The sequence below is a fragment of the Tasmannia lanceolata genome, unplaced genomic scaffold (genome assembly GCF_043159265.1).
Source record: "Tasmannia lanceolata isolate RefF3 unplaced genomic scaffold, GAP_Taslan_0.1 ptg000002l, whole genome shotgun sequence".
In the NCBI taxonomy this organism is placed as follows: Eukaryota; Viridiplantae; Streptophyta; class Magnoliopsida; order Canellales; family Winteraceae; genus Tasmannia; species Tasmannia lanceolata.
The window spans coordinates 10529653-10540943 of NW_027518679.1; the positions used below are offsets into that span (position 1 = coordinate 10529653).

At 37.2% G+C, this 11291-nt stretch overlaps 1 protein-coding gene across 1 annotated transcript; it reads right to left on the minus strand.

Moving 5' to 3' along the window:
- Positions 1-1260: 1260 nt before the first annotated feature.
- Positions 1261-2151, minus strand: LOC143888187 (uncharacterized). The gene has a single exon (XM_077392534.1). It carries the CDS (start codon positions 2149-2151, stop codon positions 1261-1263), a length of 891 nt encoding a protein of 296 aa, XP_077248649.1.
- Positions 2152-11291: the final 9140 nt, after the last annotated feature.

The following is an 11291-nucleotide window of genomic DNA, read 5'->3' on the forward strand; positions in this document are numbered from 1 at the left end:
CTCTACAAATCCTTTCTGGTTTGTCCATGATTCCTTTCGGAATGTTAAACGAGGATGACCAATAAATCTGATAAGCCTGAATTATCGACTTCACCAGCTCAATTCTGCCGGCCATAGAAAGAAATCGATTGTTCCAACAACTGATTCTCTTAGACACTTTGGAATGGATGGGGGAGCAGTCGTTCAAAGTAAGTCTAGAGGGAGTAAGAGGCAGACAAAGATATTTAATAGGAAGTGAACCCTTAGTCATGTGTAACTTCAGAGAAATTTGTCTCTTATCAACTGGTTTCACACCAGAGAAGAAGACTTCACATTTTGCCAAATTCGCCCGGAGACCAGTGCGCTTGTGAAATCGGTTGAGGCAAGTAACGATTCCTTTTGCTGAATTAAGAGATCCTTCAGTAAATAACATGAGATCGTCAGCAAAGATAAGGTGGGTAAGTTCAACACCCCCATGCTTGAAGGGTGTTTTGATTTTACCTTTCTTGAGAGCTCTAGCAAAGATTCTGGACAACATTTCCATTACAAGACAGAACAATAGAGGGGATATCGGATCACCTTGACGAATGCCATTGGAAGATGAGAAGTGACCTTGGGGTGTCCCATTGACAAGCACAGAGAAAGTAGGAGATCTAATACACTCTGCAATCCAATTACACCAAATGGGGTTAAAACCCTGTTTGTGCATAAAACCAATAAGTGCTTCCCTGTTGACATTATCAAATGCCTTAGCCAAGTCAATTTTAAGACACATTGAGGGCTTTGTTGACTGCTGATGGAAATTATGCAAGATTTCGTGCGTGAGCAAAATATTATCCTGGATTGATCTCCCGGAGATGAAAGCAGACTGCGCCGGATTAACCAATTTGTTGATCACTGATTTGAGCCTTCCCGCCAATATTTTTGTGATTGTTTTATAAGTAAAGTTGCAAAGAGCAATGGGTCTGAATTTGCCGGGAGAAGAAGCATCCGTCCCCTTTGGAATGAGCGAAATAAAGGTGTTATTGATCTCCTTAAGCAATTTGCCCTTACGAAAGAAGTTCAGAGCAGCATCTGAGAAATCATCCCCAACAAGATACTAAAAATTCTTGAAGAAGTTACCATTAAAGCCATCTGGACCAGGGGCTCTGTTCCCATCAGTAGAGAAAACAGCTTGTCTAATTTCCTCACGAGTAATATCTCTAGTCAAGAGATCAGCCTCCTTCTTCGATAATTTCTTGTCCGGATTAGGAATTTTGCTTTCAGGGGAAGGATTTTTATTCATGAGTTTTTGATAAAAATCAACCAAAATACTCGATATTCAGTTGGATCACAAGTGATAGTACTAGCATCACGCTCCATCGCTATTATTTGATTTCGGTGATATCTCGTTTTGACCGCTACATGGAAGAATTTAGAGTTTGTATCTCCTTCACATAACCAGTCTACCCTCGATTTTTGCCGCATCATAGAACCTTCTCTACGAGAGACATTCAGAAACTCTGCTCTGGCTGTAGTTTCTTCATTTCTAATGGCTTGATCTACTGTATTTAGGTTCAGTTTATTTTGCATATCCATAAGATGGTTTCTCGCAAGAGGGAGCATAATATCAACGCGACCAAAGATATCTTTATTCCAAATGCCGAGGAGTCTTCTTACTTCTCTGAGTTTTTGAACTAATCTGTACATAGGGTTACTGCAGATTTTGATAGACCAAGCTCTCTCAACTTCAGAATATAGGGAAGAATCAGCAAGCCACATGTCCATAGATCGAAAAGGTTTAGGACCAAGGCTGCTATGTTCTCTAAGGCTAACAACAATTGGGCTATGATCAGAGATTCCAGGGGCTCTGTATTCAGCAAAGGCAAGAGGATGATTTTGGAGCCAAATATCATTGATAAGAGCTCTATCAAGTATAGCGAATTTCCTTCCAGTACGGGTTGCTCTATTATTCCAGGACAGAGGATGCCCAATGGATCGAAGGTCCGCAAGGGAGCAATTATTGATGCAGCTGTTAAAGTCTTCAATTTCACTATGGTTGATAATCATCCCCTCTGATTTTTCAGAATAATCCCTAACCGCATTAAAGTCACCTATCAGAATCCATGGTTTCTGAATATTACAGCTTAAATTCTCCAAATCTTGCCAGAGAATTTTGCAGTCTCCCCCCATAATTCCTACCATAAACATTTGTGAGAAGGAAGGTCTGATTTGTTTGCAGCAGGTTGGCTCTAGCATGAATGAACTGGCTAGATTCAGTTAGGATATCTAAATGAATGCGATTTGGATCCCAAAGGATCCAAACACGCCCTTTAATTACCTGATTGTAGTTGCCAAAATATTCCCAAGAGTCACAAATATCATAGACATGATCCCTCATCATCTGTCTTCTAGCTTTGGTTTCTTGACGGCAGCAGAGACTTCTCCCTTTTTTGTCGCCGAACAAATTCCCCTAATATTCTAGGAGGCAATGATCTTCATGGGAAACTTGTAGGAAGGAGATTTGCTGGGGCTCTCGGAGGAGCATTTTCTTCTTCACTGATATTCTGGATAGCTTCAATGCACTCAGAGGACTCACCTATCTGAACTTCATTGTTGTTCCTCAAGAGACCAGGAGACCACTGCTTCTTAAGAGCCAGAAAGGAGTGTTCCTCTTCTGATCCTGATGATTGATCTTCTTCTAAATTTGATTGTAGCTCTGATTGTTCATTGTAACTAGTATTACCTGAAGGCACAGCTTTTTTCCTTCGATGTGTCTACTTCAGTGGGGGCTGGTGAAATTGCTGGACTTTCCTTCAAAGGGCTTTGTTGATTCTGGATAATAATATTCGGCACTTCTTCAATCGTGTTAGGGGCATTATCAGATTTTTCAGGTTCCGTAACATCATTTCCATCTTCGCAAAGACAGTCAGAGCCTACCTCTGTTACCAGAGAGGAGAAACTATTATGTATAACAATTTTCTTCTTTTGGAGCACAGTAGCGGGTTTCTTTGGACTAGCAATATAGCTTCCGATAAATCTTTTAAAGGTTGCTCGTCCACTTGAGATTGTCTTATAAAGCTTACTGGCCTCCACTCCTGTTGGTGTTGCAGATCTTTTGGTTGATTGTTTTTGGTGCATACTTCAGTATGGTGACTAAAGTTCTTGCAGAACATACATGCTTTGGGTTGCCAATCATACTCAACAGATTGGTGATGGATTCCTGTAGGAGAGTGGATTGGGATAGAATCAGGGTATGGATCACCGGCTTCAACTTCCACACAAAGTCTAGCATAACTTAACCGTGTAAATTCAGCCGTTTTAGAATCCATATAGAGAGGGTTTCCAATGTAGCTTGCTATCTTGCTGATTCCATCAGCACTCCAGAATTCGACTGGTAGCCCATGGAATCGAATCCAGATGGGAACTGATGTAAGTTCGAGCTTTTCCAGCAACATACCAGGATACCATCTCCTTAGAACCAGAGGCCTTCCACCGTAAGAATGTTCGCCACACTCCAACTCATTGTTGCAATCTTCCGAACAGGTAAAATGAAAAAGATAAAATCCTTTGGTAAGAGAGTATAGACATAGCTCACCTTTCAGTTTCCACTTCCTCATAAGGTTTTCCCTGAGATTCATAAATTATGGTCACCTACCAATGAAGTATCCGACCAAAGAGTTCTGCCATTTGTTTGCAATTTTTTTTGTTTCTTCTTCATCTGATCTGGGCTTAACAAATTTCAGTTTAGATGAAACTGTGTCTTTTTTTTGCTCAAAGAGGGATCGCCATGGCTTATTGGACTTATGGAGATCGTGATTTAAAACACCAGATGGATCGGCCTGCAAGTTTCCAACAAGCTCTTGGCTTGTGCTAAGAATATTATCAGGTACAAGAGCAGCTTGGTCATTCAAATTATGAAATTTAATTTTCCCGCACTTTCCAAGTTTGGGAACTCGAGGCGGTTAGAACTGTTAAGCTGGACATCGAAAGGACCAGTGGATAAAGAGGTAGACTTTGCAGGTGTGACAGTGGGGTGGGTAAAGACCTCATGGGATTCTCCGACTTGGGCAGAGTAACTACGGTTAGGAGAGTTACCATTTTTTGATGTAGTTTCCAAATCTTGGTTAAGCATACTACTTTGGGACATCATCTTCAAGCTTGAGCCAGGTTCTTCGAGTAGAAGAAACTTATTTAGAGTAGGAGGAGGAGGAGGCCGTATTCACTGACGGTTTCCGGATCAAAAGCCACAAACGTATGAGGTTCCGAGGAGGCTTGCACATCAAGATAAGAAGATAGAGACAGATTTCAATTATTTGGACTTACAATGAGAGACTTATTGATGTTTTACTCTCTTCCTCCATGTTTTTACTAAACAGAACATAACTCTCTCATCCCTTTGATTTTTTTTTGTGCCGTTTAATGTGTTTGAAAGAGAACTTCAAGATCAACATATAGAGACTGATTTTATTTGATTTTTACTTAAAATAAAGAGTTCTGGATGTTTTACTCTATCTCTCCATGTTGCTAAATAGATCATAACTCTCTCATCCCATTAACTTTTTGGGATCTGTTTGTTGCGTTTGGAAGAAAATATCAAGGTGAGAAGATAAAGAAGGATTTCATTTGATCTGGACTTAAAATGGGAGAGTTATTGATGTTTACTCTATGCCTCCAGGGTTTTACTAAATAGAACATAACTCTCTCATCCCTTTGACTTTTTTTGGAGCCGTTTGCTGCATTTGAAAGTAAACATCAAGGTCAACAGAGAGAGACTGATTTTAGTTGATTTTGACTTAAAATGAGAGAGTTCTAGATGTTTTACTCTATAGCTCCATGTTGTTAAATGGACTATAACTTTCTCATCCCTTTAACTTTTTTGGATCCGTTTGTTGCGTTTGGAAGAAAACATCAAGGTGAGAAGATAAAGACTGATTTCATTTGATTTGAACTTAAAATGAGAGAGTTGTGGGTGTTTTACTCTATATCTCCATGTTACTAAAAAGACCTTAACTCTCGCTTCCCTTTCATTTTTTTGGTGCCGTTTGTTTCGTTTGAAAGAAAACTTCAAGATTAGGAAATAGAGACTGATTTCATTTGATTTGGGCTAAAAATGAGAGAGTTATAGATGTTTTACTCATACCTCCATGTTACTAAACAAACCATTACTCACTCATCCCTTTGACTTTTTTGGAGTCGTTTATTACGTTTGAAAGAAAACATCAAGATGAGAAGTTAGCTACTTATGTCAAATGATTTGGACATAAGTTGAGAGAGTTATGTTTGTTTTACTCTAAACCTAATTGCTTTTACTAAACAGAACATAACTCTCCCATCCCTTTGACTTTTTTTTGAGCCGTTTGTTGCATTTGAAAGAAAACATCAAGGTCAACAATGATTTTATTAGATTTTGACTTAAAATGAGAGAGTTATGGATGTTTTACTCTATACCTCCATGTTACTAAATAGACCGTAACTCTCTCAATTTTGACTTTTTTAGAGCCGTTTGTTGCGTTTGTAAGAAGACATCACGATGAGAAGATAAAGACTGATTTGATTTGATTTTACTAAACAGAATATAACTCTCTCATCCATTTGACTTTTCTTTAGCCGTTTGATGCGTTTCAAAGAAAACTTCATGATGAATATATAGAGACTGATTTTATTTGATTTTAAGTTAAAATGAGAGAGTTATGGATGTTTTCCTCTATATCTGCATGTTACTAAACAGACCGTAACTCCCTCTTCCCTTTCACTTTTTTGGACCCGTTTATTACGTTTGAAACAAACATCAAGATGAGAAGATAGCGACTTATTTCAAATAATTTGGACATAAATTGAGAGAGTTATTTATGTTTTACGCTATGCCTTATTGTTTATACTAAACAGAACAAAACTCTCTCATCCCTTTGACTTTTTTTGGAGCCGTTAGTTACATTTGAAAGAACACATCAAGGTCAACCAAAAGAGACTGATTTTATCAGATTTTCACTTAAAATGAGAGAGTTATGCATGTTTTACTCTATACCTCCATGTTACTAAACAGACCGTAACTCACTCACCCCTTTCATTTTTTTTAGAGCGGTTTGTTGCGTTTGTAAGAAAACATCAAGATGAGAAGATTCAAACTGATTTGATTTGATTTGGATTTAAAATGAGAGAGTTCTGGCTGTTTTACTCTATGCCCCAATATTTTTACTAAACAGACGATAACACTCTCATCGCTTTGATTTTTTTAGTCTACTTTGTTGCATTTCAAAGAAAACTTCAAGATGAAAAGATAGACACTGATTTCATTTGATTTGGACTAAAGATGAGAGAGTTATGGATGTTTTACACTATACCTCCATGTTTTTACTAAACATAACATAACTCTCTCATCTCTTTGACTTTTTTGGAGCCGTTTGTTGCGTTTCAAAGAAAACATCAAAATGAGAGAGTTATGGATGTTTTACTCTATATCTGCATGTGACTAAACAGACCGTAACTCTCTGTTCCCTTTCATTTTTTTGGACCCGTTTGTTGCGTTTGAGAAAAAACATCAAGGTGCGAAGATAAAGACTGATTTCATTTGATTTGGACTTAAAATTAGAGAGTTGTGGGTGGTTTCATCTATATCTCCATGTTACTAAACGTACCATAACTCTCTCTTCCCTTTCAATTTTTTGGTGCCGTTTATTTCGTTTGAAAGAAAACTTCAAGATTAGCAAATAGAGACTGATTTCATTTGATTTGGACGGAAAATGAGAGAGTTATGGATGTTTTACACTATACCTCCATGTTACTAAACAGCCTAACCCTCTCATCCCTTTGACTTTTTTGGAGCCGTTTATTACGTTCGAAAGAAAACATCAAGATGAGAAGATAGCGACTTATTTCAAATGATTTGGACATAAATTGAGAGAATTATTTATGTTTTACTCTATCCCTTATTGTTGGTACTAAACAGAACATAACTCTCTCATCCCGTTAACATTTTTTGGAGCCAATTGTTGCGTTTGAAAGAACACATCAAGGTCAACAAAGAGAGACTGATTTTATTAGATTTTCACTTAAAATGAGAGAGTTATGGATGTTTTACTCTATACCTCCATGTAACTAAACAGATCGTAACTCACTCACCCCTTTGACTTTTTTAGAGCCGTTTGTTGCGTATGTTAGAAAATATCAAGATGAGAAGATTCAGACTGATTTGGATTTAAAATGAGAAAGTTCTGGTTGTTTTACTCTATGCCCCCATATTTTTACTAAACAGACCATAACTCTCTCATCGCTTTGACTTTTTGGTCTACTTTGTTTCGTTTCAAAGAAAACTTCAAGATGAAAAGATAGAGACTGATTTCATTTGATTTGGACTAAAGATGAAAGAGTTATGGATGTTTTACTCTACACCTCCATGATTTTACTAAACAAAACATAACTTTCTCATCCCTTTGACGTTTTTGGAGCCGTTTGTTGCGTTTCAAAGAAAACTTCCTGATGAACTTATAGAGACTGATTTTATTTGATTTTGAGTTAAAATGAGAGAGTTATGGATGTTTTACTCTATATCTGCATGTTACTAAAGAGACCGTAACTCTCTCTTCCCTTTCACTTTTTTGGAGCCGTTTGTTGCGTTTAAAAGAAAACATCAAGGTGAGAAGATAAAGACTGATTACATTTGATTTTGAGTTAAAATGAGAGAGTTGTGGTAATTTTACTGTTTATCTCCATGTTACTAAACAGACGATCACTCTCTCTCTTCCCTTTCAATTTTTTGGTGCCGTTTGTTTCGTTTGAAAGAAAACTTTAAGATTAAAAAATAGAGATTGATTTCATTTGATTTGGAAGGAAAATGAAAGAGTTATGGATGTTTTACAGTATACCTCCATGTTACTAAACAGACCATAACCCTCTCATCCTTTGACTTTTTTTGAGCAGTTTATTACGTTTGAAAGAAAATATCAAGATGAGAAGATAGCGAATGAATTCAAATGATTTGGACATAAATTGAGAGAGTTATTTATGTTTTACTCTATGCCTTATTGTTTATACTAAACAGAACATAACTCTCTCATCCCTTTGACTTATTTTGGAGCCGTTTGTTGCGTTTGAAAGAACACATCAAGGTAAAAAAAAAGACTGATTTTATTAGATTTTCACTTAAAATGAGAGAGTTATGGATGTTTTACTCTATACCTCCATGTTACTAAACAAATCTTAACTCCCTCACCCCATTGAATTTTTAGAGCCGTTTGTTGCGTTTGTAAGAAAATATCAAGATGAGAAGATTCAGACTGATTTGGATTTAAAATGAGAGAGTTCTGGCCGTTTTACTCTATGCCCCCATATTTTTACTAAACAGACCATAACTCTCTCATCGCTTTGAGTTTTTTGGTCTACTTTGTTGCATTTCTAAGAAAACCTCAAGATGAATTGATAGAGACTGATTTAATTGTATTTGGACTAAAGATGAGAGAGTTATGGATGTTTTACTCTATACCTCCTGGTTATTACCAAACAGAACATAACTCTCTCATCCCTTTGACTTTTTTGGAGCCGTTTGTTGCGTTTCAAAAAAAACTTCAAGATGAACATATAGAGACTGATTTTATTTAATTTTGAGTTAAAATGAGAGAGTTATGGATGTTTTACTCTATATCTACATGTTACTGAACAGACCGTAACTCTCTCTTCCCTTTCACTTTTTTGGGGCCGTTTGTTGCATTTGAAAGAAAACATCAAGATGAGCAAATAGAGATTGATTTCATTTGATTTGGTTAAAAAATGAGAGAGTTATGGATGCTTTACACTATACCTCTGTGTTACTAAACAGACCGTAACTCACTCACCCCTTTGACTTTTTAGAGCCGTTTGTTGCGTTTGTAAGAGAATATCAAGATGAGAAGATTCAGACTGATTTGGATTTAAAATGAGGGAGTTCTGGCTGTTTTACTCTCTGCCCCCATATTTTTACTAAACAGACCAAAACTTTCTCATCGCTTTGACTTTTTTGGTCTACTTTGTTGCGTTTCTAAGAAAACCTCAAGATGAAAAGATAGAGACTGATTTCATTGTATTTGGACTAAAGATGAGAGAGTTATGGATGTTTTACTGTATACCTCCAGGTTTTTACCAAACAGAACATAACTCTCTCATCCCTTTGACTTTTTTGGGGTCGTTTGTTGCGTTTCAAAGAAAACTTCAAGATGAACATATAGAGACTGATTTTATTGTATTTTTAGTTAAAATGAGAGAGTTACGGATGTTTTACTCTATATCTATATGTTACTGAACAGACTGTAACTCTCTCTTCCCTTTCACTTTTTTGGAGCCGTTTGTTGCGTTTGAAAGAAAACATCAAAATGAGCAAATAGAGACTGATTTCATTTGATTTGGATAAAAAATGAGAGAGTTATGGATGTTTTATTCTATACCTCCATGTTACTTAACAGACCATAACTCTCTCATCCTTTTGACTTTTTTGGAGCCGTTTGTTGCGTTTCAAAGAAAATATGAAGATGAGATGATAGTGACTTATTTCAAATGATTTGGACTTAAAATATGAGCGTTATTTATCTGTTACTCTATGCCTCCATGTTTTTAACTAAATAGAACATAACTCTCTCATCCCTTTGACTCTTTTCGGAGCCGTTTGTTTCGTTTGAAAGAAAACATCAAGGTCAACGGAGAGAGACATATTTTATTTGATTTTCACTTAAAATAAGAAAGTCATGGAGGTTTTACTTTATACCTCTATGTTACTAAACAAAACATAACTCTCTCATCCCTTTGAGTTTTTGGGGGCCGTTTGTTGCGTTTAAAAGAAAACCTAAAGACAAGAAGATAGAGACTGATTTCAATTATTTGGACTTAAAATGAGAGAGTTATTGATGTGTTACTCTATCTCTCCATGTTCTTACTAAACAGAACATAACTCCCTCATCCCTTTTACTTTTTTCGTACCGTTTATTGTGTTTGAAATAAAACTTCAAGATCAACATATAGAGACTGATTTTATTTGATTTTGACTTAGAATGATAGAGTTCTGAATGTTTTACTCTATAGCTCCATGTTGCTAAATAGACATAACTCTAAATAGGGTTATTGATGTTTTACTCTATTGCTCCATGTTTTTACTAAATAGATCATAACTCTCTCATCCCTTTGACTTTTTTTGGAGCCGTTTGTTGCGTTTGAAAGAAAATATCAAGGCCAACTGAGAGAGACTGATTTTATTTGATTTTGACTTAAAAAAATGGAGTTATGGATGTTTTACTCTAAACCTCAATGTTGCTAAACAAAACATAACTTTCTCATCCCTTTGAATTTTTTGGGGCCGTTTGTTGCGTTTGAAAGAAAACATCAAGATAAGAAGATAGAGACTGGTTTCATTTATTTGGACTTAAAATGAGAGAGTTATTGACGTTTTACTCTGTTACTCCATGTTTTGACTAAACAGAACATAACTCTCTCATCCTTTTGACTTTTTTGGAGCCGTTTATTGCGTTTGAAAGAAAACATCAAACTGAGATGATAGCGACATATTTCAAATGATTTGGACTTAAAATGAGAGTGTTATTTATATTTTACTCTACGCCTCCATGTTTTTACTAAACATAACATAACTCTGTCATCCCTTTGTCTTTTTAGAGCCATTTGTTGCTTTTGAAAGAAAACATCAAGGTCAACAGAGAGAGACTGATTTTATTTGATTTTGACTCAAAATGAGAAAGTTCTGGTTATTTACTATTTTTTTTTGACTGGTAAGTTGGGGTTAGGCGGACCCCCAGCAGATTTATTAGAAAAAGGCAACAAAGATACAGCATGAAAGCAGAAAAGCAAGCCCCCCACTCATTTGAAGAGGGGGCAAAACAGAAACCAAAACAAGGGAGCCGAAGGCCACCCAAAAAACAAAGAAGGCAAACAAAAGAGAAACAAACAGCCAACAACGACAGAAAGAGAACTAAAGGACACCACACAACCGAAGCTAGGCAGCCAACACAAGCAGATAGCACCAAAAACAACACAACAGACCAAATCTCAAGATTTTGAATTTCCCGGAATGAGCCCACAGAATGGGGACCTGGTTCCTGGAGAGGAGCTCGAAAATAATTTTGGAGAGATGGATGGTGATGGCGTCTGAATCCGGGTCTGCGATCGCGCGGTCGGTAGAGGGCCTCCGCGGGGTCTGCAATCACAAACAAAGGGGTCAGGGGGTCCGGGGTGGGTCCCGTCGAGGCGTTCTAGCTGGTAGGCCCCGGGGCGGAGTGCTCGAACGACCCTGTATGGTCCTTGCCATTTAGGTGCGAGTTTCCCGGCGTTGCGGGGGTCGGATACCTCTGCCCGTCGTA

Excerpts from the sequence above, each read along its gene's own strand:
- LOC143888187 (XM_077392534.1), bottom strand. The coding sequence starts at position 2,151 with ATGGGGGGAGACTGCAAAATTCTCTGGCAAGATTTGGAGAATTTAAGC.